General features: G+C 48.2%; 1 protein-coding gene across 6 annotated transcripts in view; it reads right to left on the bottom strand.

Annotated features, from left to right (window-relative positions):
* The window catches only part of POLM (DNA polymerase mu), a 44,413-nt gene extending 19,810 nt beyond the window's left edge, over positions 1 to 24,603 (bottom strand). For 2 of the 6 annotated variants that reach the window (XR_009053197.1, XM_057731757.1), the window contains exons 1-10: positions 24,357 to 24,603; positions 22,849 to 23,032; positions 21,997 to 22,095; positions 21,702 to 21,872; positions 20,433 to 20,504; positions 18,452 to 18,572; positions 17,030 to 17,162; positions 16,784 to 16,886; positions 16,434 to 16,679; positions 16,275 to 16,358 (exon numbers count right to left, since the gene is read on the bottom strand). Coding sequence is in view for 5 of the 6 variants with exons in the window: in XM_057731757.1 (XP_057587740.1) it covers positions 16,275 to 16,358; positions 16,434 to 16,679; positions 16,784 to 16,886; positions 17,030 to 17,162; positions 18,452 to 18,572; positions 20,433 to 20,504; positions 21,702 to 21,872; positions 21,997 to 22,095; positions 22,849 to 23,032; positions 24,357 to 24,532 (1,389 nt within the window). In the remaining variant the exon portion in view is untranslated. Of the gene's footprint in view, positions 1 to 534; positions 16,093 to 16,274; positions 16,359 to 16,433; positions 16,680 to 16,783; positions 16,887 to 17,029; positions 17,163 to 18,451; positions 18,573 to 20,432; positions 20,505 to 21,701; positions 21,873 to 21,996; positions 22,096 to 22,848; positions 23,033 to 24,356 lie in introns of those variants that run through there. The other 4 variants (XM_057731758.1, XM_057731756.1, XM_057731759.1 and 1 more) reach the window with 4 other exon arrangements.
* Positions 24,604 to 27,092: the final 2,489 nt, after the last annotated feature.

Here is a 27,092-nt window from a genome sequence, read left to right as displayed (position 1 = left end):
TGTTCAAAAAAGATGCTGTAAAAATGCTGATGATTATTCTTTATTGTCTAGATTCATTATACCGTGTCTAGATTTCTAAGACTTTTTTGTTACTTGTTGCAAATTTGAACCCTTAAACATATGTCCTATCCCACCCCATGCCCCTTGAAACCATTATTTTACTCTTTTTATGAGTTTGTTTTTTTAGAATTCACATATAAGTGATATGATACAGTATTTGTCTCTCTCTCTGACTTATTTCACTTGCAACAAAGGCTATCCATGTTGTTGCAAATGGCTCAATGTCCTTCTTTCTATTGGCTGAATAATATTCCATTTAATATTCCATATTCCATTGCCATAATGGAAAGTATATTCCACTCCAATATATATAATTCCAATATATATATTGATATATATATATAGCAATTTCTTTATCCAGTTAGCAATTTATAGGCACTTAGATTGTTTCCATAGGGATTGCATATATCTCTTTAATATCTTGTTTTCATTTTGAGGGAGTATGTACTCAGAAGTGGTACAGCCAGTTCATATGGTAGATCTATTTTAAATTTTTTCAGGAAATTCCATATTGTTTTTCATAGTGTCTGAACCAATGTACATTCCCACCACATGTACAAATGTATCCTTTTCTCCACATCCTCGCCAACACTTCTAATCTCTTGGTCTATAGTTTCCTTTTCTTCTGTTGTCCTAAATGGCTTTGCTATCAGGGTAATGATGGCCTCATAGAATGAGTTTGGAAGTCTTCCTTCCTCACAATCTTTTGGAAGAGTTTGAGAAGGATTGGCATTGATTCTTTAATGTTTAGTAGAACTTCTCAGGGAAGCTGTCAGCTCCTGGGGAGCTTGCTCCTCCAATGTTGAGAGGTTTTGATTCCTGATTCAATCCTTTTTGCCACTATTGGTCTGTTCTGATTTTCTGTTTCTTCCTGACTGTTTGGCAAGTCGTGTTATGGGAAATTTATTAATTTCTTCCAGGTTATCTAATTTGTTGGCAATTATCATTATTGGTAATCTATCCCTTTTTTTCCCTGTAGTATCAATTTTAATGTCTCCTCTTTCTCTTATAATTTTGTCTTCTTTTTGCATAGTTTAGCTAAAAATTTGTCAATTTTTATAATTTTTTTAAACCAGCTCTCAATTTTGTTAAGTCTTTCTATTGTTATTCTGGTCTCTATGTCATTTATTTCAGCACTGATCTTTATTTCTCATTCAATGAATTCTTCAGCTCCAGAATTTCTGTTTGGTCCTTTTTTATAATTTCAACCTCTATGGTAATTTCATTAATTTTATTCCTGACTTCACTAAACTGCCTTCTGAGTTTACTTGTAGCTTGTTGAATTTCTTCATAACAGCTATTCTGTATTTTTTCTTTTTTTTTTCTTTTTTTTTTTTTAGAACTTTTATTGAGATACAGTTAACAGACAATAAACAGCATATATTTAGAGTGTACAATTTGGTATCCCAATCTCCCAATTCTTCCCCCCCCCCCAACCCTCCCTGCTTTCCCCACTTGGTGTCCATGTGTTTGTTCTCTACATCTGTGTCTCTATTTCTGCCTTGCATTTCCTCTTTCATAGTTGTTAGCATTTGCCTTATGTATTGAGGTACTCCTGTATTGGGTGCATATATAATTGTTATCTCCTCTTCTTGAATGGATCCCTTGATCTTTATGTAGTGTCCTTTCTTGTCTCTTGTAACATTTTTTATTTTAAAGTCTCTTTTATCTGATATGAGTATCACTACTCTAGCTTTCTTTTGATTTGCATTTGCATGGAATATCTTTTTCCATCCCCTCACTTTCCATCTGTATGTGTCCCTAGATCTGAAGTGGGTCTCTTGGAGACAGCATATATGTGGGTCTTGGTTTTGTATCCACTCAGCCAGTCTGTGTCTTTTGGTTGGTGCATTTAGTCCATTTTCCTTCAAGGTAATTATCAATATGTATGTTCCTATTACCATTTTCTTAATTGTTTTGTTTTTGTTTTTGTAGGCCCTTTTCTTCTCTTCTGTTTCCCGCTTAGAGAAGTTCCTTTAGCATTTGTTGTAGGGCTGGTTTGGTGGTGCTGAATTCTCTTAGCTGTTGCTTGTCTGTAAAGCTTTTGATTTCTCCATCAAATCTGAATGAGATCCTTGCTGGGTAGAGTTTTCTTGGTTGTAGGTTCTTCCCTTTCATCACTTGAAATATATTGTGCCACTCCCTTCTGGCTTGAAGGGTTTCTGCTGATTAACCTTATGGGAGTTCCCTTGTATGTTATTTGTCGTTTTTCCCTTGTTGCTTTTAATAACTTTTCTCTGTCTTTTATTTTTGTCAGCTTGACTACTATATGTCTTGGCATGTTTCTCCTTGGGTTTATCCTGCCTGGGACTCTGTGCACTTCCTGCACTTGGGTAGCTATTTCCTTTCCCATGTTAGGGAAGTTTTCAACTATAATCTCTTCCAATATTTTCTTGGGTCCTTTCTCTCTCTCTTCTGCTTCTGGGACCCCTATAATGCGAATGTTGGTGTGTTTAACATTGTCCCAGAGGTCTCTTAGGCTGTCTTCAGTTCTTTTCATTCTTTTTTCCTTATTCTTTTCTGCATCAGTGATTTTCACCATTCTGTCTTCCAGGTCACTTATTCGCCCTTCTGCCTCAGTTAATCTGCTGTTGGTTCCTTCTAGTGTATTTTTCTCAGTTATTGTGTTGCATATCTCTGTTTGTTTGTTCTTTAATTCTTCTAGGTCTTTGGTAAACTTTTCAATCTTTGCATCCAGTCTTTTTTCAAAGTCCTGGATCATCTTCACCATCATTATTCTGAATTTTTTTTCTGTAAGGGTGCCTATCTTCTCTTCATTTAGTTGTTTTTCTGGGGTCTTATCCTGTCCCTTCATCTGGTACAAAGTCCTCTGCTTTTTCATTTTCTCTATCTTTCTGTGGCTGTGGTTTTCAGTTCCACAAGATGAATACTGCTGATACTGCTTGATACTGCTGTCTGCCCTCTTGTGGAGGAAGCTATCTAGGAGGCTCATGAATGCTTCCTGATGGGAGGGACTGATGGTGGGTAGGGCTGGGTGGGCAGAGCTCAGTAAAACGTTAATCCAATTTGGTGGGCAGAGCTCAGTAAAACTTAAATCTGCTTGTCTGCCAATGGGTGGGGCTGTGTTAACACCTTGTTTGTTGCTTGGCCTGAGGCTACTTAGCACTGGAGCTTACAGGCTCTTTTGTGGGGCTAATGGTGGACTCTGGGAGGGTTCACTCCAATAAGCACTTCCCAGAACCCCTGCTGCCAGTGCCCCTGTCTCCTTGGTGAGCCACAGCTGCCCCCCACCTCTGCAGGCAACCCTCCAACACCAGCAGGTAGGTCTGGTTCAGTCTCTTATGCGGTCACAGTTCCTTCCCCCTGGGTCCTGGTGGGCACACTTTTTTGTGTGCCCTCCAAGAGTGGCGTCTCTGTTTCCCCCAGTCCTGTGGAGGTCCTGCAATCAAATCCCACTGGCTTTCAAAGTCTGATTCTCTGGGGATTCCTCCTCCCATTGCTGGACTCCCAGGTAGGGAAGCCTGACGTGGGGCTCAGAACCCTCACTTTAGTGGGTGGACTTCTGCAGTATAACTGTTCTCCAGTTTGTGGGATTTGATTTTAACACGATTGCACCCCTCCTACCATCTCATTGTGGCTTCTCCTTTGTCTCTGGATGTGGAGTGTCTTTTTTGGTGAGTTCCAGTGTTTTCCTGTCAATGATTGTTCAGCATTTAGTTGTAACTCCAGTGCTCTTCATAACAGCTATTTTGAATTCTTTATCAGTCTGAGCCTTTAAGTTTGGTTATGGAGAATAATAATTTTCTTTTTGTGATACCATTTTTAAAAATTTTTCATAGTGTTTGATGATATGCACTTCTGATTTGAATCTGAGTAGCAGACACCTTCTTCAGTTCAGATTTACTTCAATTCCTAAACAGGCTGGCAATTACAAACCCATCTTTTGTATTCCAGAAGGTGGTGCTATAGCTCAAGCTTGCACTTTTTTTCCTACCCAAGCTGGCTCTCATGGATACACACACTCAGGAGCATCCACAAGGAGGTGGCAGCAGAATGAGGGCTTAACACCTGGGATTTTGAGGGTGCCTGTGGACCTTGTAGGAGAATCCTGGAGTGGCCACTCCCAGAGGTCCATGATTGAACCTGCTGAAGTCCCAAAGCAGACAGCAGGAAACACATTCCTTCAATGCCCTTTGATATTCTTGTGTGCCTTCTTCCCTTTCCTTTTCCTCTCCTAAACGCTGAGGTCCCTCCTCAGAAATTCAAGTGCTGTTGGAAAAAACAGGGCTCTCCAGCCACAACCGAACCCCTGGGGCAAACCAGGTAGTCAGTCATTCACTGCTTTCATTTTCTACCTTATCTGTCAGAGAGGTCACCTCTGGTGCCACCAAAAGCCCAGTGATTTGCAGTGTCACCCTGGGAAGTGTGGGGTGGGGGGGCTGCCTTGGCAAATTTCTCCCTGTACTCTGCCTCCAAAATCATCTAATTCATTCTGATAGCATGTTGGGTTCTTCCCTCAGGCAGGCTAGACCTTCACAAATTCTTTATCTCCTTTGGGTATCCCCCTCTGAGTACTGCACTTTCGAGGCTCCCTTTATCCACTGCAGTGAGTGGAGATGGCACAGGCTCATCAAATCCCTTAGATCCACAGCCCCAGTCAAGGGCCTATCTGCCCATTTTCAAATGCACAGGTGAACGGAAGTCTCCCAGTGTCCTGGTGTATTGTGCAAAGGCACTAAAGTTCAGTTAAGGATAAACAATTAATTGCAAATCAGTGGAGAGAGAAAAAAAAGACTAATGCTGCTATGATGCTGATGTCATTTCCTCTCCACCCCCTTCACTGACATAACACTGTTCTCACTGGTGCTTGCAAGTAACGTTCTTAGAAACGTGTTTATACTTGTGTTCTTAAACACTTCATACATGCATTACAGAATGGGTATTGTTTTCCTTTAATGATATAACACTGTTCTCAATACAGAGTGCAAGTAGTATTCACAGAAACACTTATTAGAAGTTTTCTTAAACATTTTACTATATGCATTACAGAATGGGTATCACTAACTACCATTTTCTGAAAAAACACTGTTCAAAATAACAATAGCAAAACCAGACAAATGCCGTACAAGAAAACTAGAGACCAATATCTTTCATTAGCATAGACACAAAAATCCTCAACAAAATACCAGCAAATCAAACCCAGGAGAATAACACGACAAGCCTAAGTGAGATTTACCCCAGGAATGCAAAGCTGGTTCAATATTCCAAAAATCAACCAATGTTAACCGCTAAAGAAGAAAATAACCATGATCATATCACTTGAGGCAGAAAAAGCAACTGACAAAACCCATTACCCACTCATTATAAAAACTCTCAGAAAACTAGTAATAAAACTGAATTTCCTTAATTTGATAAAGGGCACTTACAAAAACTCTACATTTAACATTATAGTTAATGGTGAAACATTGAAACCAAAGATTGGAAACAAAGCAAAGATGTCCATTCTCACTACACCTAAACAACATAGTACTGGAAGCTCTAGCCAGTGCAATAAGGCAAGAAAAAGAAAAAAAGGCAACCAGATTGTGAAAGGAGAAATGAAATCATTCTTATTCACAGACAACATGACTGTTTATGTAGACAATTCAATGGCGTCTACCAAAAATCTTTAAAAATTAAAAGTGAGTTTTGTAAGGTTTCAAGATCAACATATGAAAATCAATTGATTTCTATGTGTGAGCAATAAACAATTGGAAACTGAAACAAACAAAATGTTGTAATAGCTCCAAGATAATGAAACATGTATAATCTAACAAAACATGTACTAGGTTTGTATGTTGAAAAACTACAGAACACTCATGAAAAAAAATCAAAGAAAGCCAGAGATGTTTCCCCAAATAGTTCTATAAGTTTGGTGCAATTCCAATCAAAATCCTGCAAGATTATTTTATATATATAGACAAGTTGATTCTAAAATTTTTTTTGGAAAGGCAAAGGAAATAGAATAGCCAAAACAATTTTAAAAAGAACAAAGTTAGAGGACTCACACTACATGATATTAAGCATTACTCTAAAATTCAAGTTAATCAAGTTTAAATGATATTTTTGAAGGGATAGACACACAGATAAATGGAACAGAAAAGAATCCAGAAATAGCACCACACAAAGATAGCTAATTAATTTTTTACAAAGGTTTGAAGGCAATTAAGTAGAGAAAGGATGGTGTTTCCAACAAATGGTGCCAGAAAAGTTGGCCATCCATAGGCAAATAAATGAACTTCAGCCTAAACCTCACACTTTAAACAAAAATTAATTCAAAATAAATTATAAACTATAAAACTAAAGAAGAAAATAGAGAAAATGTTTGTAACCTGGGGTCACCTAGGGTCAGACATGACTCAAAAGCATGAGAAAAAAGCAGTAAACTGGTAAAGTAGACTTATCAAAAATTAAAACATCTGCTTTGAAAAATATACTGGTAAGAGAATGAAAAGGTAATCTATACACTGGGAGAAAATATTTACCAACCACATAACTAACAAGGACTTATATACAGAATACATAGAGAACTTTCATTCAGAATACATAAAGAACTTTCAAAATTCAACAGTAAGAAAGCTAACAATTCAATTTTTTTTTTAATGGGCAAAAAATTTGAACAGACACTGCACCAGAGAGAATATACAGACAGCAAATAAGCCAGTGAAAAGATGGTTGACATTGTAGACACTGGGGGAATGCAAATTAAAACCACACAGAGCTACTGCTACATACCTACTAGAGCAGTTAAATACTGAAAATACTAAGTGCTGGCAAGGATACAGAGCACCTGGCGACTGGTACCTGCTTAACTTACATGTGTGGCTTTCCTCACTAGTGGACTGCAAAATGATACAGCCACTATGGAAAACAACTTGACACTTTCTTACAAAGTTAAACACATACTTATCATATAACCCAGTAATCGTATGGCTTATTATTTACCCAAAAGAAATGAAAAGCTCTGTTCACACAAGAACCTGTATATGCATGTCTATAGGAGGTCTATCCATAATCACCAAAACCTGGAAACATCTCAAATGTTCAACAGGTGAATGGCTAACCTGTCGGCATGGAATATTATGCAACAAGAAAGAGGAATAGCAGCAACCTAGATGAATCTCAAAGGCATGTTGAGTGAGAGAGGCCAGCCTCAAAAGGTTATATATAGTCAGGTTTCACTTATATGACATTCTGGAGAAGGCAAAACTATAGGGACACAGGAAAACCAGATGAGTGGGCTTGGAGTGGGAGAGCATATGACCGCAATGGGACAGAATGAGGGGCTGTCCTGATTATGGTGGAGGTGAACAGGTCTAAACTGCATTAAGACTCATAAATCTTTACACCCAAAGAGTCAATTTTCCTGCATGTTAATTTTTTTAATTAATTAATTAATTAATTAATTTTATTGGCTGTGTTGGGTCTTCCTTGCTGCACACGGGCTTTATCTAGTTGCGGCAAGCAGGGGCTACTCTTCGTTGTGGTGCATGGGCTTCTCATTGCAGTGGCCTTTCTTGTTGTAGAGCACGGGCTCTAGGTATGTGGGCTTCAGTAGTTGCAGCACATGGGCTCAATAGTTGTGGCTCATGGGCTCTAGAGCACAGGCTCAATAGTTGTGGCGCATGGGCTTAGTTGCTCCGTGGCATGTGGTATCTTCCTGGGCCAGGGCTCAAACCTGTGTTCCTGCATTGGCAGGCAGATTCTTACCCACTGCGCCACCTAGAAAGTCCTCCTGCATGTTAATTTAAAAAATATAATTTTTATGTGGTGACTGGCCAGGGAAGTCCTCACCTGCTAAAGAGACTTCTGAGTTGGCAGATCAATTCCAGGTGGATAGTAGAGCAAGGACAAAGGCCCCATGGCAATGAACATGCCTGGGGATTTGAGGACCAGAGACCACCATGTGGCCAGCCACCCTCAGTGAGAGGGTGAAACACCCACTGGCCTCGTGGGTGTCTGGGACATTTCACATGGAAAAGCAGCGAGGCAGGAGTGCACCTGGCTTGTCACAGGGCAGTGGGGCTTGACAGAGGGGCAGTGCAGAAGATAAAGACAGTGGGGGTGGGGGTGGACACGGAAATACTAGGACCCTGGGGGCCATGTGAGGACTTTGGCTTTACTGAGAGGTGGGGAACTGCTGGAGGGCTTCGAACTAGGAGTAAAAGATACCATGTGACCTGTTTTTAAGACTTCTGTAGACAGACCTTAAAGGAGCAAAGGTAGAGACAGGAAGCCTGGTTGGGAGATGTGGCCCTAACCCAGGAAGGAGGCAGTGAGTCAGCATTGAAAGTTCTCTTCCTCCCACCTCCCTACCCCCGGGCCCTTTCTCCAGATGCCCCAGCATACCCTCTATGCACCCACTGTAGACTCTGAGCAGGCAAGAGACCTGCCTCCACCTCTCAGCTCAGAGGCCCTGAGGCGAGAAGCTGAATCAGGCATTGGGCAAAGCACTTGCCATCCACGACCTCAGGCCCTATAACAACCCCAGAAACAAAGCTGCGTTCAGGTCCATGCTCTACAGGGTAGGAGCTCTGGCCCAGGGTCACAGAGCTATGATACCCCTGAAAAAAATTAATAAAAAGAAACCTCAATTAAATGGAGCTGGGAGATCAGAAGGGAGAGCTCTCATGCCCTGCAACAATAGCAGGGCCCAATAGGAAGAAGAAAGATTCTTCTCAATCCTGGCAACAACTCAGCCAATTAAAAAACACAGACTGTTTACGACAGCCCTCCCAACTTCCTTTCCCCACTCCTTCCCTTGTCATGTGGGGACTCGCATGTGGCTCACCGTGTTTGCAGACCCTGAATTGCAATTCTCTGCTGATCCCAAATAGGCCTATTTTTGGCTGGAGAAATAACTGGCATGTATTTGTTTTAGGTCAACAGTTTGGTGACTTGTACAAGGATCCAGTGAAGACCCCTGCTGGGCTGGTAAGTAAACAGGTGTAGTGCCCACATGAGCCCACTGCTGCTCACTGACTTTCTCACTGACCCTGGAGTTTGAAGGTACTTCTTTCTCCTGGATCTAAGCCTCTGCCCTCTTTGCATTTTGAAGCTCTCCAGGCTTTACTTGGGATCTATTTTAATGTTTCGTCCTTCCTGGTTAAGGCCTTGTTCTGTACTCGAGTACTCGTTTGGAACTTCAGTCTGATTTTGAAATCAGACTGTTCCAACTGGAACTGGCTAGGCTTCAGCCCATTCCTTTGGGAACAGAGGCTATTTCATTGGAACTGTGCCAGTGCAGCCTTTAGGCCGTTCCTTTGGAAGAGGGGTTGTTCTGTGGGAACTCTGCTGAGAAGCCTTTGGCCTGGCTCCTCTAGGACCAAACCTATTCCTTTAGAACTGGCTGGCATTAGGCCTGCAGGCTGTTAGAGATATTTGAACTGCTTGGGCTGCAAGTTATTTAAGCTGTTAGCTGCTTGAGAGGTTTAGGCTTCTTAAAAATTATTTTTACTTTAGAGAAAAAACGCTGAAAAATGGGATCCTAATTATCTAAATATTTTGAGGGCACCCCCTACAGGGACTCTGGCTGATTTTTTTTTTTTTTTTTAATTTTTTGGCTGTGCAGTGCGGCATGCGGGATCCTAGCTCCCCAACCAGGGATTGAACCTGTGCCCCCTGCGGTGGAAGCACCATGTTTTGACCACTGGGCCACCAGGGAAGTCCCTCTGGCTGACTTCATGTTTAAAAACCATAGCCCTTCCTCATGAGAATTTCTAACTAAATGGACCCACCTAACCAACGGCAATCTAGAATATCAACGGCTATTATGGGGAACTTTTGAAATCTCCAAACTTACTTTTCTTAAAATCAAATTGGACTATCAGAGCCCTAACATTTCCAAAACCAAATGGAATGCTTATTTTGATTGTTATTTTGAGGCTTCCAAACGTTAACAGCAGCCTAAAATTGACTTTCTGCAAAATAAGACTTTACCTGAGGCAAACAAATGATTAAAAAGATGGAATGGCTCCCAAAGCCTCAGGCTCTTCCTTGTTCCCTTGTCTGGGGCTCCACTTTCGGCACCATCCTGTCTCCCTCTCTCAGCCCTCTGTGCTCAGGCCCCTGGTGCTATCTTCCTGCTTCTCTTCTAGGCCACATACACCTGCTCTAGACTCAGTTCCCAGATACTAATTCTCTCACTGAACTTTCCTTTTTCTCTAAAACTCTCCCACTTGCTTTTCCTCTGAACTTATCAGAACCTGTCCCTTTAAAATTAAGCCTCCTGGGAATCCAGAGACTAAACCCTTAATTTCGTATATTCCCTGGACTAAAGCTGAACTGTGAGCCACAAAGATTTTTCCAAAGTAACTGAAGATCCTCACAGATTTGCTGAGGAATTTAATATAGTCATTCAAACTCAGCAACCTGGTTTCTCTGACTTACGTCAGCTAGTTCGTATGCTTGTTGGTGAAGGCCAGGCCCAGCATTGGATGAAAACTGCTACTTGGGAAAATCCTAAAAGGCCTTTAGGCGAGACCACCCGGCTAACTTATATGATCTGCTCCGGCAATTGCTAGGTGACCTCATGGGGCAATTCTTACAGCTTTTCCAAGACCTGTTGATTGGAACAAAACGCAGGCTTGCACACAATAACAAATCTGTTCCTATTAACATTTGACTTCAGATTGCTTTTAAAGAAAATTCTGGGCTTCCTTCAGATGTTAATTCTACTCAGGCAGCTTTTAACTCTATGTTTACTAGTAGGCTGAAGCAGGACCTTTCCCTTCTAGCAAAAAGGAATAGGATGGAATGAAAAACTGTGTCCACTCCAGATTCAGTTAATCTTGCAAAGCAGCTCTCTCACACTTAGAGGAAGGAGTCACCTAAAAGGGAGACAGCTAAAATCCTTTCTCTTCAACTCCAACAAATGAAGGCTCCTAAATGAAACCAAAACCCTCCTAGTTTCTGCCATTATTGCAAAGAGCCAGGACTTTGGAAAAGAGACTGTTACAAATTTAAGTGCTTCAGGCACCTTCAGTCTTCTAACCAGCTTTTCCATCATCCTCCCAATTCTCAACGTGGGGTTCCAAGGAACCACTAGGGCTCTTCCCAATCCTCCCTCTTAATTGGCTTAGAGAATTCTCCAGATTGGAGGTGAATCTCTACCAGTCCTAACTGACACTGGAGCCACACTCTCAAGGCTCAGCCCCACTACTAGAAAGCAGCCCGTGCCTCAAACAGTTCAAATAGGGGGAATCTCCAATGAACCTCAACAGGCTCCTGTCTCTGAACCTACTCCACTTTGTTTAGGGCCTTTGAGAGATACACACTCTTCCTCCTTAGTTCCTCCACCTCTATCCATTTATTAGGCTGAGTCTTCTCAGAGAAGTATGGTAGCAGAATTTTTCTCCCAAAAGGGGGAAGTATTTCCAGAATTTGGCAGTAGTCATCAAAGTAATCAACAAGGTGAATTAAATGACTTTTTGATATCTTGTATTTGCTCCATCTCTGATGATACTAGAGCTGATTCTGTAAACACAGATCATTTGTCCCTATTGAATCAACTACCATCCTTCCTATGGGCAACATCTCCACTGATGTTGGCAAAATTCACAGTACATCTCCTACTGAGATTCAAATAGAGCTCTCAAAATCTCTTCCCAGAATTGACAGTGTCAAGGCATAAAGCCACAACAGAAGATTACAAGGTTTATTATTCCTTGTACTAGCCCCTGTAATACTCCCATTTTAGAGGTGAGGAAACCTAAAAGCCAAGGGTGTAGGTTTGTCCAGGACCTTCGAGTAATAAACAGCGTTGTTATCCCTCGGCACCCTGTTGCTCCTCACGTATGTTACTAATAGTCACTCCCACAGGAGGTAAACTCTTTACCCTAATGTGATATCTGTAGTGCATTCTGTAATATTCCAGTCAAAGCTAGCGAATACATTTTTGCCTTCACTTAAGAAGAAAAACTATTTACCTGGACAGTCATACCTCACAGTTACTAAGAGTTCTTATTTCTCATAAATCCTGAAGGCTGATTTGGATGATACAAAGTTCCCTAGAGGTTCTACTTTGCTGCAATATGTGGATGATTTGCTTCTTTGCTCTCTTTCTCAAATCTCCTCATAGGAAGTCATCGTCCACCTGCTGAAGCTTTTAGCCTTAAAGGGGCAAAAGGTAGTGAGGATGAGTAGCAATTTGCCCCAAACCCAGGTTCACTGTTTAGGGCATCTGATATCAGAACAAGGGCTACACTCAGATCCAGACAGACTTCCTGGTGTCCTAAGTTTCTCTAAACCCAAAACTAAGAACCAACTGGGAGGTTTTCTTGGGCTAGTTGGTTATTGCCAAAATTGAGTTCTAAATTCCTCTCTTACGGCCAAACCTCTGTACATTTTACTGAAGCATAACCCCCAACCCAATTTTATGGGAAGAACCAGATGACATAGCTTTTAAAGACTTAAAGGAGAGTTTGATGAACCCACCTGCCCTTAGGCATCCCAATGATCAGATTCCCTTTCTGTATATGAAAAGAAAGGGAATGCCCTTGGGGTACTCAACCCCGAAACATGGGGACCACCACTGACCCACGGGGTATCATGGCCACCAACTGGACCCTGTAACAGAAATACCCTTCTTGCCTAGGGCCATCGTGACCATTGCCCTTGTAGTTAAGGCCACTGAGAAAACCATTGTGGGATCTCCTTTAATCACTTCTGTACCTCACGCAATAGCCCGCCTGCCTTTTCATCACACTCAACATTTCTCCGTCAGTCACCTCATAGCCTGTGGAGTTCTTCTGTTAGCTGCTCTTCACATAACTCTTTTACGCTGTATTAACCTTAACCCTGCTACTTTCCTCTGTCACCGGTGAAACCCCTCACAACTGCTTAACCTTGATGGACCACCTCCTAACTCCTCATAGTGATCTACAGGAAATTTCAGTGGGTAACATGGGCTTCTCCTCTTCACTGATGGTTTTTATGTAAAATGGAAAAATGGCAAATACTGTCCTGGGTATGTTATTGCAACTTATTTTGATATTGAGGCAGCATCTTAACCTACGGCTACTTTGGCCCAATAGGCTGAATGATATGCTCTTACACAGGCTTGCACTTTCGCCAAGGGCAAGACTGCCAATATTTATATTGATAATAGATATGTTTTCAGAATAGCTCATGATTTTGGAACGTGGCTTCCCTACTTCCAGCAGAAATAAAATTTAAAGTGGCCCCAATGTTCAGGAATTATTGAATGCAACACTTTTATCTGCCCTTTAATTACTAGTAAGATTCCAGGGCATTCTAAACGTGACTCTCTGGAAGCTAAGGTAAATCACCTTGCTGAAATTTCTGCAGGAATTCCACCTTCAAAGGAAACAGCAGCTAAACTTCTGTCATGGTCCAAAGGGATAGTTCCCCGAATGATATGTTTAAAAACTGGCTCAAGAAGCCCAAAAATTGACATCAGGAAAAGAAAAACAAGATTGGAACTTCAACAACTGTTGGTCTGATAAAAAGAGAAAGCTCTGGTTCAGACCAAGTAGCCACCCAGTCCTGCCAGAGACTTTAAAATTCCCACTCCTCTGCACTGTACATGCATTAAACCACTGGTCTACTGACAAAATGATAGCCTTCATGGGTCAATACTGGTGGGGAAACATTAACAAGGCTGCAGAAAGTACCTACCCCCACTGTCCCCCTTGTCTGAAGAACAAACCAGGGAAGCCTCTTTGTACTGCCCCTGGACATTTTAAATGCCTGATAGATCATCTGAGGTCTGGCAAATGGATTTCATACAACTTCCTCCATTTCATGGATACAAGTATGTTTTAGTCGTGGTCTGCATGTTTTCACACTGGACTGAAGCTTTCCCTTACAGATAGGTTACTACCTCTTCTGTGACTGAAGTCCTTTTGGAAAAGATTATCCCTACCTGGGGAACTCCTCTTAAACTTCGTAATGACTGAGGAATCCATTTCACTGGCCAGGTGCTTCAACAAGTCTGTGCTATTCAGCCAGTTTTACAACACTTTCACCATACTTCCCAGCCTCAATCCTCTGGTTTGATCAAACACACCAACAGCATTATTAAGACTCAACTGGCAAAACTTGTAGAGGCCCTACAAATATCTTGGTCAAAAGCATTGCTGTTAGTTCTTCTAAACTGTAGATCCTCCTCATTTGGAACTTTGACACCCTTTGAGATAATGATAGGATGCCCAGCACACTTGGCTCCTACCTCTTTTGACCCACAACTAATAAAAGGACAAAGACTCCAATACTGCAAAGGTCTAATTGCTTCTATTAAAAATAACCATGTTTTGGACTTCCCTGGTGGCACAGTGGTTAAGAACCTGCCTACCAATACAGGCGACACGGATTTGATCCCTGGTCTGGGAAGATCCCACACACCTGGAACAACTAAGCCCGTATGCCACAATTACTGACCCTGTGCTCTAGAGCCTGCGAGCCACAACTACTGAGCCCACATGCTGCAACTACTAAAGCCTGTGCCTAGAGCCCGTGCTCCACAACAAGAAAAGCCACCACACTGAGAAGCCCGTGTACCACAACAAAGAGTAGCCCCCACTCACCACAACTAGAGAAAGCCCATGCACAGCAACGAAAACCCAATGCAGCCAAAAACAAAACAAAACAAAACAAAACAAAACAAAAAACAAACACGTTTTGGTAGAGCAATCTTCTCACAGTGCACTCTTGGGAGATGAAGACCTTGAGCTTCACACCTAGCAACCTGGAAATCTCATCTATTGGAAAAGACACCTCCAGAAGGACTCTCTTCAACTTTGCTGGAAAGGCCACTATCAGGCACTGCTAACCAACCCTTGTGCTGCAAAACTCCAAGGAATACAACTCTTGGATTCACATGACACACCTAAAGAAAACACCAAATCATCTGGTGACCTGAAGGTAAAGATTTCCCTGAAGTGAAGCAGACCACTTCTGATGAGACAGCGTTCCAAAGATATCCAGATTAGGCCTGTGGAAGTTTGTTACCAAACCTTTGATGACATAAGACTTCAGATAATCTCTAATGTCTAGGATCTTGGTAACATATACACTTTAGATAAAAAGTGCCTAAGAGTTCTCCCTCCTACCCTTCCTTGTTACTTAAATGTGACCTCAACAGATCTTAAATCTGTGCACTTTCCCTCTGATGTGGAATACTACATCCAGGGAAGGTCCTTCCTTGTATTGAGTGACAAAAAGACCCTGAAACTGGAAAACCCTGACTCAGACTAGTGATGCTTTCAGAGAAAGATCTTGATCAAAAGTGGGAAATGTAAAAAAATTAATTAACAGAAACCTCAAGAGTTGCGAGACCAGAAGGATTACTACCCTGCATGCCCTGTGATGACTGCAGAGCCCAACAGAAAGGAAGATCTCCTCTTCCTTCCCAACAAGGACTCAGCCAATGAGAAGCCATGGACTCTTGTTTACTACAGCCCTCCCAACTTCCTTTTCCCTCTATAAAAGAGTCTTCCTCTCCATTTTTGCTGGGGACTTGCACATGGCTTGCCATGGTTGCAGACCCATTCTCTGCTGATACAAAATAAACCCATTTTTGTTGGAGAAATAACTGGAAGTCTATTTGTTTTAGGTCAACATCCCCTACCCTCACCAACACCCCATAGCAGACCTCTGGACAGAACCAGGCACTATGCTCCCCAGGCACCCACATTCAGAAAATACAGCTTAGTTTGTTCCATGTGCTCATTTCATTACATCTTGAACTGGGTGTATGTGGGGAGTGGTGGTCCATATAGATAGGGCTCCCACGTGGGAGGGGTGAGGACTTGGGGCAGCAGTGCATCTTCTGCCTGGAAACATTCAGGGGCAAAACACCCATAGGGTCTGGCTCAAATGGCCCCCTCCATTTCCAAAGAGTGGAAGTGGGGGCCACCTAATAGGATCAGGCGTTTCTCTGCTCTGGGGGAAGGTACTCAAGGCCCAAGAGTCTGAAGATATCTTCCTCTGAAACCACGTGGGAAAACGCCTTCTGTAACAGAGTGCAAGTATTAGTGCCTGGGAGTCACCCCCACCACCGTGGCAGCTTCCCTGAGAAAGGTGTGGGCAGGAGGCTGGAAGGAAAGGCAGAGCCCAGCCCCACGTTGGGATGCCTCTTGAGGGCCCTGTGGGTTCCAGGCTGAAGGGGCCTGGGGCCGATTCAGACTATGGGCCAGGGAGAAAGCAGTTTTCTCCCCCCACCCCCGCCCCGGCCTCCCGTCCCAGCAACACACCTGCTCTGGATCAAACAGACCATGGCTGTTCAGCCAAAGCCCCCTCTCCTTCCGGCTGAAGCGGCGCAGCTCCCGCTCGAAATGCTGGGGGAAAAGTAACTGCATCAGCAGGGCCACCAACCCCAGACCCCAGGGTGGCCCCAGCAGCACACTCCCTACCTTGGAGCCAGTCCAGCCGAGGAGGGCAAAAGGGAACTGGCTGATGGGGGCAACCACCAGGTCCACCCGCACAGCCTTCCAGGAGGCGCAGGGCTTCTGGGAGCCCCCTACGGCATCCCCTGGGGGTTGTGGCAGGCGGAAAATGCAGAAACTCCTCTCAAAGGCGTCCATGGTGTGGCTCTGCCGCATCAGGTGGGTGGGGTCTCCCTGTTGGCTCTGGTGGTCCTGGTGGTAGAGGACCAGGCCCTGGGGGAGAGCAGACATGCCCAGGCACTGCCGTTTGGGGCCGAGAGACCAAGAGCCCGGATCCTAGCAGGACTCTCAGCCGGGGGGAGCGGGAGGCCCCTCACCTGCTCCTTCAGGCAGCACAGAACTCTGGGCAGCAGCCCTGCCTCCTGGCCCTCCTGAGGGTGGGTGATGAGGAAGTCCACGTCGTGGCCCTGCAACTTCCCCCTAAGGGGGCCAGTCTGACTGACAGCCTCCATGTTCTCCCGAACCCCTTCAGTGAGGGAAGGCCCACCTCAGCGGTCCCACCTCAGATGCCTTCCCTGGGAAGGGCGTGGAGCTGAGCGGGAGGGAACGTCAAGCCCTCTTACCTCCGGAAGCCGCCAGTCAGTGTGACGGTGGCCCCAGGAAGGGCCTGCCCCACGGCTGCCTCCACCACGTGCTGCAGGGCCTGCACATCTGACCGCAGGATCAGGGAGCTCAGGTCCTGGTGGTGCTGGAGTCCTGTGGGCAGCGCAGCTCTCGTGACCTGCCCAGCCCAGCCCTCTCTAGCTATCTCCCGCTACCCCCTCCTCTCTTTTAAATATTAAACTTTTATTTTGAAATAACTGTAGATTCACATACAATTGAAGGAAATAACAGAGGTCCCCTGTACCCACTGCCCAGTTCCCCCCAGTGGTAACATCTTGCAGAACTACTGCACATCACACCGGAATACTGGTGTTGACACAACCAAGATACAGACTATCCCTTTCAATGCCTCGGTTTTCCCGTCCAAGAAATGGGACCAGGAGGTGATAAAGAGATGTGAAGAAGATGGCTCTGCCACTTAAGAACACCTCACTTTAGCTCAAGTCCATCTCCACACCTGTCAGAGGAATCACTGTACCTTCCACGCAGTTAGGAGAGGTTTATGTGCGGGAATAACAGCACCTGGTAGAGTGGGCGCTCAGTAAGTGCTGTGGGCCATTCCTCTGGGAGAGGCGACGGAGTGGAACCAACGGATGTCACCACATAATGCTCCACTGGACTCACAGTTCTATGCATCTCACTTCCTGCTGACCGACCAGGCGACTCTCCCAGGACCCCCAGGTGTCCTCCCCTCCCCCAGCCCTGGGAAAGATGTTCAAAGAGACAATGAATGCTGGGCTGTGGGGCTCCTTCAGCAGGGTCCCCAACCCAGGCTACATGGAGAGAACAGAGAATCTGCTCAACACCTGCTACCTGCTGGCCTCACAACAAGGAGTTCACGGAATCCCACACTTCACAGAGAGGCTCAGAGAAGTCAAGACTCACGGCCATGATCTCCTACCTAGTAAGTGGCAGAGATGGAACTCTAACCAGGCCTAACAAACTCTCAAGTTCACGTTCCTTCCACTGCACAGCGCCACCTCCCACCAGCAGGCTCCTCACTGAGCCTCTCCCCACGGAGCACAGGTCCCCACACCATCAACCACTGGGCCAAGGCGCCAAGCACCACACAAGCAGGGGTGCCCGGGCCCTGGGCTGCTCCAGGGAATCAGGAGTAAGGGGTCCACACCTGGTCCAGGTCCAAGTCTAACCAGGAGGCCCTGAGTGTCACGGCAGCTACTGTGACCCTTATCATTCACTGAGAAGGGAAGCCCACCAAATAAAGATGTCTGTCTTCATACTCACCCTGTTCCCTGCCACACAGGCAGGCACGAGCACGTGCCGTGCGTCAGAGCTGAGGGCTCCGTGGTGTAGCAGGATTTCAGGCCCAGGGGAAGGCTGCTTTGGGGAAGCCCAGGGCCCAGTGCTCTCAGAGGGCTCACCTACTCTCTGCTGCTGGGTCAGTCTCTGGGGCTGCTCTCGGAGGTCATCCAGCGTCCGCAGCCCATCCCGATACCACCGGTCCGCAGTCCTTACCCCAACGCCAAAAATCTGAGTGAAGAGCTGTTGGGAAGATGAGCACAGTGTGGTCAGGAGCAGAGCTCTTATAGCGAGATGCAGACGGCAACACTGATTCGTGCAAGGCGTGTCCTAGGACAGCACCACTGCAGTGCTACACAAGTGGCCTCCTTAACTCATTGTGTGACCTGGCAGGTGGCATCCCCGCTCACATTTTTCAAGTTTAAGCAACCTGCTCAAGGCCACACAGCGAGTGCACACGCAGGACTCAGACCCTGAGCCTGGCTTACACCCCACCCTTACAAGGGATGGCAGGGAAAGAGCCCATGTGCTCCCTCCCCAGGCCTCGGTCCCCTCCTCGAGGAGGGTCTCTCCCTGGAACTTGTACAGTTCTAGCCTGTGATTCCAACATCACCAAAGTAGGCATCCCAAGAGTCTGTCCGGTCACTGGGAAAACCATACCGCTCCCACCCAACAGCAGCTGGGACTTATTAGCACGGCTCTGCCTTTTAACAAACAGCAAAAGATGGGCAGTTAACAGCTAGAGGGTTGTTTCAGCAGGATTTGGAAGGAACAGCTTGGGGCTGGCTGGGGCTCTGTTCCAGGCTCAAAAACAGCAAGTACCGCTGCCTGGCCACGGGTCAGCAGAGACGGCCAGGCCCGTGGAAACTACGCTGCTGGAGCCGACCTCTCGTGGGGTGGCCGCCTGCCCTCACACAGGTCTCCCACACATGGGGGGTGGGGGTGCCCTAGCAGGTCACCTGTTTCTTCCCTGACTATAGCTTGTTGGTCAGGGGTGGGCACCTGCCCTAGGCCAGCCACGCAGAGCCCCTCCCTGAGAACTTCTGAAACTGAAACAGAAGGGTAGGCCCAGGGAAGGGAGAACAGCTGGGTGTCCCTCGCGTCCCTGAGTCTCGCTTCCTGCAGACCGGCTGCAGTCTGCCCTTTTGGGGCTGTGCTGGCCATCCTTCCCTTGACCCCCTGAACCAAGAGCTTGCACTGGGTCCCTGCCACCAACAGACTCTAGATGGGAAAGATGCTGAAGATAACCCATGTTGTTTATAAAGGGAAACTTCTAATTGTTCACATACTTCTCTCCTGGCCTGGACGCCTTCTGGGACTCAGGGGTACCCAGGGGGAGGTGGCATGGAGGGGAGGAGGCAGATGGCTCTGCCCTCTCTCAGCACTTCTCTACCCACTAACTCCTGTGTCGCCTCCACACCCCTGAGCCCCTCTGTCCTTCACACAGGGCTCCTCTTCCTCTTTGAAGCCCCCCCCCCGCCACTGATCTTCACATTCTGGGTGACCTCCCATGGCACCGATGACACACTCTGCTAGGGAAGCCCCACTTCCCTGACCAGTCACTGATCTGACAAGCTCCATCCACAAAACTGGAGTATCTGAGGAGCATGACTGAGGCATCCATGAGAGATCTGGTGGCTCCATCATTAGACCAGAAGTAGGCGGGACCAGAGGGAAGGTGCGCTGTGGACACAGGCAGGACGACACCAAGAAATGAGTATGTGAGATCACGAAGGCGGAGACACTGCAAGGATGAGCAGCCCCAGACTTAACTGTCCCCAGAAGAAGGTTCTGTTTTGTTCAGTATGCTCTGTTTAAGAGGCCAGAGCGGTAATATACTTGAGAATATGCCATCAAGAGTCAAATAGGAACAGGTGGTGCTGAGTGATCTAGAAAATTCCTGTGCTCAAAACGAGCTTCTCACCCGCCTCTGTTTGGCTGCCTTGTGCATATCAGGTGTCGGCTGAGCTGCCAGTTCCTCAGTGAGACCTTCGCTGACCCTGGGGTGGGACCTGCCACGACCGCCTGACATGGCATGAACTGTGCTGTGGCTCTGGGGGGGGACCGTGGGGCTGTGTGCCCCTGCGGGGCTGCCCTGCATACCTTCATGGTCTGGTACCTCTCTGAGAGCCTGACTCTCTCCACCTCCTCACACACTCCGTGTTCCAGCAGCTCCTGTGGGAGGAGACAAAGCCTGACTGGTAAGAGGACAGCTGGGGGCCCAACACCCAGCAGGGGGCTTTGCCGGACCAGGATCCTGGGGGAACTTGGAAATGAAGGCTGTGCCCAGCCTCCAGCCCTCAGGCGGGGAACATGGGTCACCTCTCAGACGGGATACTTGAACAACTGCTTTTAAAACACAGGTGAGGGACTTCCTAGGTGGCACAGTGATTAAGAATCCGCCTGCTAATGCAGGGGACATGGGTTCAAGCCCTGCTCCAGGAAGATACCACATGCTGTGGAGCAGCTAAGCCCATGAACCACAACTACTGAAGCCCACGCACCTAGAGCCCGTGCTTCATAACAAAAGAAGCCACCACAATGAGGAGCCCATGCACCACAATGAAGAGTAGCCTCCACTTGCCACAACTAGAGAAAGCCTGTGCACAACAATGAAGACCCAACACAGCCAACAAAAAAATAAATCCAATAAACAAACAAATAAATTTATTAAAAAAAAAAAAACCAAAAAACAAACAAAAAAACCACAAGTGAGGGACTTCCCTGGTGGTTCAGTGGTTAAAACTTCGCCTTCCAATACAGGGGCTGTGGGTTTGATCCCTGGTTGGGGAGCTAAGATCCCACATGCCTTGGGGCCAAAAAAGCAAAACATAAAACAGAAGCAATATTGTAACAAGTTCAATAAAGACTTCAAAAGTGGTCCACATCAAAAAAAAAAATCTTAAAAAAAAAAATCATAGGTGAATTCAACAAGACTTCATTTAAAAGCATAAGTGAATTCAAAAGAATCTTTTCCATTGTGACATATTTGCCCAGTGATAAGTGTACAAGAGGGCGACTTCACATCTTGGGTCCTCAGACACTCTGCATTTTAAAAACAGGTGCTCGTGCTCAGGGGGCCTCTCCCAGCACCCTGGACAGTCTGGGCCAATGCCAATGACCAGCCCACCAGGCTCCTGGCAGCTCCCTTGGCTGAGTCCTCTCAGTCACCCTAGGGCAGGTGCTGTGGCCCCAATTTACACACGAGGAATCTGAATGAAGAGGGTGGCTGGCCGCAGCCTGGGTGCTGTCTGCCACCACAGCTGGGCACTGAGCCACTGAGTCACCTGCCCTGACCAGGCTCTGAGTCCGCCTCGCCACCCATCCACTTGCATTCATGACTCCGCCCTGCTAAGTGTGGTGAGCACCAACCTGGATGACCCTGCGGGAGTGTTCTCCGAAGTGGGGCAGGCCCTGCAGCTGGTTCAGCGTTGTGACTGGGCTGGGAAGAGCCTTGAGCACTGAGGCCGCTCTGCAGAAGGAGAGCTGGCGGCCCTCGCTGCCATCGAAGCCCGCGGCCTCTGCCAGCGTCTCCAGAGCCTCCTGCAGGGAAGGGCCCTTGATGAGGGGCAGGGATGGTGGGATGCCTCACCCCAACTCTCTCTCCAAGGCTGGGACAGGGGAGGGCCTGGCCCCATCCCAGGGAGGCAGGGGACCCACGGCTCACCGAGAGGCTGGCGTTGTGGTGCGTGAGGGGTGTGGGACGCTGGCAGGCATACGGCAGCATCCACGCTGGGCTTGGCAGCCCCTTCCTGGGCACAGCCACCTGGGGATGGGCAATGCACAGGCCATTTTGAGGCTGAAGGGTCGGCAGGGGACCAGGCAGTCCCCCGGAGCCCTGCCTCTCCTGGGTGGTCACCTAGGGCTCTTGGTACAGAAGGAGCCGACTCTCAGAGGGTGAAACTTCCAGAGGCAAGGGGCAGAGGCGGCACCTCCCTGTAGAGGTCAGAGCAGCAGGAGTGGCAGCACCTGCCACCACTCATGGAACACTTTTCCTGCCGCCACCCGTGCTCTATGTGCTCCACCTCCCAAAACCCTCTCAATCAAGTGGGCTGGGGTGCCTGTCATCCTCACCTCACACACACGGGACAGCAAGGCCTCGTGGCTCACAGGCAGAGTCGGGATTTGAATGCAGGCAGCCCCGCTTGGAGCCCACACCTGACCCTCCCAGCTGTGCTCACCCAGGAAGCACTGAGGTGGGCAGAGGCCATGAACCTCATAGCATCCTGAGGATGGCCTCCTGCTGGCCCTCGGGTCACCGCACTTGGGGTCACAGTCTCATCCACTTGGTGAGCAAGAAAGGCCTAAAAATAAGTGGATTTCAAAAGAGTCTGCACCAGGGGTGAGCGGAGAAGGGCAGATAGCCTGGCTTCCCAGGGCCCCCGGTGGTCTGTGCAGGGCCTCACTGCCTCACTGCAGTGACACTGAGGCACTGCTGCTGTGTCACCTGTCCCAGATGAGCTCCAGCCTGCACTGGGGCTTCCTCTGTGGCCCCACCCTCATCCCCCATCCTGCTCACCTCCAGGCGGTGCCGGCACTCCACGGGGACAGGCTGTCCGGCCGCCATGCTCTCCGTGAACCAGCTTATGTCTAAGAGTGCTGGGCGGGCGCAACCTGGGGGAAGGGCCACCGTCCAGCGCTCCTGCCAGCAGACGGCCTCCTCTGCTGACGTCCCCTCCATCACGACGTGTGTTACCTCTGGGCTGGGTGGAGGCAAGAGAAGGAGGTGAGGCCATGAGCCCTCTCCCAGGCCTGCCATTCTTTCTGCTTCACTCCAGGCTCCAGGCCTTTGCTGTTACTAACCCCTCTGTCTGGTGAGCACCTACTCATTCTTCAGAAAGACCTCCCTGCCCCTTCCCCTGGCAGAGGAACATCTCCCTGACTCCAGCATCCACAGAGCTGCGGTTCTCTGCTCTAGCCACGATCACAAGCCCAATCCTTTTTTGTGTTAACTTGTCTGTCTCCCTCTCCCCCTCCCCCAAGGGAGGATAGACCAGGGGCATAGGAGCCAGGACCAGGGAGGTCCTCTTCTAAGTGCCGGAGACTGACTGCTTGGGTTTGAACCTCAGCTCTGCCACGCACTTGCTGTATGCCCTTGGGCACAACAGTTATCTCTGTTTCCTCTCCTGCAAAGCAGAGATAATAACGTATCTATTTTGTAGGGTTGCTGTAAAGATTAAATGAGCTAATAAGCAAAAGGGCTTAGATAGTGCCCGGTACACTCTCGGCTGCGGTCATCAACCATTCCTGAGTGGGTCTGCCGCACAGGCTGGGAATGGTGAACTAAGCTTCAGGGGGACTGGCCCCTGATTCACTTGCTCTTACAGCTTCAAAACCTTGTGAATCCTACTCCCTTACTCTCAGCATTGCTTCTGTAGCCGTTTTGTTTGGTTTTCTTCTACTCTTGGAGCCTCACTCAAGTCACTTTCTCAGCCCTGAGGGGAGAAATCAGTTTAGCTAAACAGGGCAAGATGAATTCACCTAAGGAAGGGCTGTTAACCACCGCTACATTCACAGGCCCCTTTACAAACCCTCCAGCATACATTCTCTCCTTGTCCTACAGAAACACTCCTGGCCCTACCCGCTAACACCGTTTTACAAAAGAGCTTGAAAGAAAGGCCATATGACCATGAAGTGCCAGGGTTAACTTGTAAGCCAAAAACCTCAGGTGCCTTTCCGTCCCTGGGCCAGCTGCGTGGGAGTCGTTTCAGTTCTCAATATCCTCAGCAGTAAGGAAACACCATATGTGAAAGCGGCTGGTCAAGCTGCAAAGTTCCGAGAACCGGCATCTGTGCTCTGGCCATCACGCCACTCAGCAGCATCCCCGGGCCCACCAGGAGCGATGGCATGGTGATACCGATAAGGGCGTGCCACGATCCCCGGTGAGGCAAGGGCGTGCCACGATCCCCGGTGAGGCGAGGCCGTGCGCGCCGGATCCGCCCCGCACCCCTCGGAAAGGTCGGCCCTAGGAAGGCGGCCCCGGGCAGGGGGCCCCGGCCGGCAGCGAATTTCGCCACGACCGCGCACCTGTAGGCATCCAGGACGCGGAAACCCTTGGAGAGCGCCAGGCGTGTGAGGAAGGCCCGGCGGCTGCGGCCCATGCGTGGCTCGGCCAGGTAGATAGCGACCGCGGGGAAGCGCGCCGCGGAGGAGGGGTCGGTGTCGGGGGGCCCGACCCGCGCTTGCCGCCGTTTCGGTAGCATCCGGGCTCCGTCTGCGGGCGGCGCCCGGCGAAGGCAGAGGGAAACTGGGCAGAAGCCGCAAGGAAGGCGGGCGGAAGGCGGGCGGAAGCCGCACGGAAGCCGGAAGGCAGCTAGCGGAAGGCAGCGGGCGGAAGCCGACTGGAAGGGGAAGCGGCTCTCGGCTCCGCTCAAAGAAGCAGGCCCCGCCCCATGCAAATTAAGTCTCTGGGCGGCTCTCGCCCCTCAAGGTCATTTGGAGCGAGATGGAGGTCCCGAGCTCCCACCTGATTAGGTGTTCCAGCCTCTCGGCTCCAGAGGCCCCGCCTCTATGCAAATAGGATCAGAGCACACGCCTTTTATTTAAATTACCCTCGCGGAAAGTCCAGTCTCGTTCTTGGGAGCACCCGGGAGGAGAGACTTGGGTGGTGGGTAGAGGGGTGGGGTAAGAGGGGTGCGGGCGGGAGCTGGGAGGGAGGAGGCAGGAGGTTAGGGGAACCTCGGCGCGGGCGTGGGAGCTTCGTCCTCGGAGCCTAAGCGGGGAAGTCGCGGTGGGGGTGTCGGGGGAGCCGTCCTCGGTGCGTGGGGCGGGGGGAGGGGAGGTGGTGGTGGTGGGTCCTTAGCGGGTAGGGGAGGGACCCGTTGTCAGCAGGAGAGGAGTATCCGCCCCAGCCCCTGCTATTCGCCCCTCCGACCGGGTCGGGCCGGACGGGACCGATGGGCCGCGGAAACCTGGCGGCACAGGGTCCCTGGACCGCGGGCCCGGGCAGACGGGCGAGTTTGGAACGTGCTGGTGGAGCGGCCGCTTCAAACCCCTGGAAAGGTTTTTCAGTCTTTCCCAATCGATGGCGTTAGGATGACTGGCCGGCCATTTGGAAAAATAGAAGTTGGCTGTCTCCCTCACTGCTTAACACCAAAATAAAATCCAGATGGATCAAACAATCAAATCTAAAAAAGAAACAAAAAATGTCCTGGGGAGTCGATGAATGTTTTTATAGTCAAGTATCACAAAAAACCTGGAGACATTAAAGGAAAAGAATGATAAACTTAACGACGTACAAGTTCGAAGTGTACTTTAAAATTAAAAGGCAAACCGGGGGAAGAGTGTGACACATTTGATTTTAAATCTAATTCCTGTGTTTATGAAATTGTCCACAGATAAGGAAAAGATGAGCAAGAATATCCGTAGGCAATTTACAGAAGAAATGCTACTCAAAAACATGCCAGATTGCCTGACTTGTCGAATTGCCAGGGAAGGACAAATTTAAGGGAGAGCATCTTCACCTGTCACTTTATCCAACATTTACAAAACTGATCACACATGAGGGAATTGGCAGTTTGTAGGAGGGACTTCTTGGAAGCCAGGTTAGCAACCATGTTCAACAAAATGAAAACAAAAATCTCACCCAAATCCTTTTCCAAGATTGGTATTGTTTTGAATCCCTAGACTAGGCTGAGAAAGCTGACGCTTTGACCACACTGAGTGTTCCTGTGTGTCTCTCCTGTTTGCAGGCACTACGTTTGGAATCTGGTATATCACATGATCTCCTCAGTCTTACCCCCTGCAGCACAGGGCTGAGGGAGGCAGGTGCCTCAGCTCCAGCCTCCTCTTGGCATCTACCCCTGCTCCCAGCCTGCCCTCCTGGACCCAGGACACACACTGTGGCTGGGAGGGCTGGGATGCAGCCCTTCTCTCATTTCCAGCTCTGGTTTCTCCTCCGGCCACCGGGGAAGGGGGAGCTCCCAGGCTTTCTGTTAGGGGTGGGAGTTTAGTTCCCCATCTGCAGGTTCTGTCTTTCCTCAGAGAGCAGCAGCCTACCCCTGAAACCATTTCTGTTCTTCTTAATGGCCTATGTCTCTGTCTCCATCCTGGGCACCTGGGTTCTCTCCTGGGGAGGCAGAGGCAGCTTTTAATGACCCATCACACCTGAGTACTTAAAATACTGGGCAACTTGCAAAAATGAGGCTTTCCACAGGCCCAGGGAGGTTTTGCGAAGCGTGATCCTCAGTGCCCACCCTGCAGAGGCCTGGGCACCAGTGGGCAAGGCCACGGCATTGATGGTTGGCGTGCTCCTCTCCTCCCCTCCTTGGACCACCGGGTCACTTTCCAGCCCGCTGGGAAGCGGAGACCTCAGCCCTCTATTTCCAATAAACCTGTCTTGGGGTTCCCAGATGTCTAAGTCCCCAGCCTCCTGCTGCCCACACTAAGACTACCCCGCAAAAAAAGTCAGAGGCCGTACAGATGATCTCCTGACTGGGCCCTTTCAGCAGCCCTGAGGGTTGCAGTCCGCCCCCGTGTTCTGCACTGTGGTATCTCATGCTGTGTTTTGGATTAGTTTTCCCCAGATGTATGAGCTTGCATTTTTCCAAGATGAATCTCATCTAGCTATTTCCTGTTCCCACTTCCAGTTCAGAAAAGGCCCCTGGGGGTGATTTTTCAGTCCTCGTGACCTTCATAAGACCTCCCTGTGGAGCACCTTCTTTGAAGTTCACTTCCGTGCTGTTGGCGCCTGTCCTTCGCCTGTGGGGCTGGGACTCTGCTCTGGCTCTGAGGCCCAGCCCCCCACTGCCGATTCCCATCTCC

This window comes from Hippopotamus amphibius, chromosome 4 (genome assembly GCF_030028045.1).
Source record: "Hippopotamus amphibius kiboko isolate mHipAmp2 chromosome 4, mHipAmp2.hap2, whole genome shotgun sequence".
NCBI lineage: Eukaryota > Metazoa > Chordata > Mammalia > Artiodactyla > Hippopotamidae > Hippopotamus > Hippopotamus amphibius.
The sequence above is the reverse complement of the archived record's forward strand: the minus strand, read 5'-3'. Positions and strand labels throughout refer to the sequence as shown.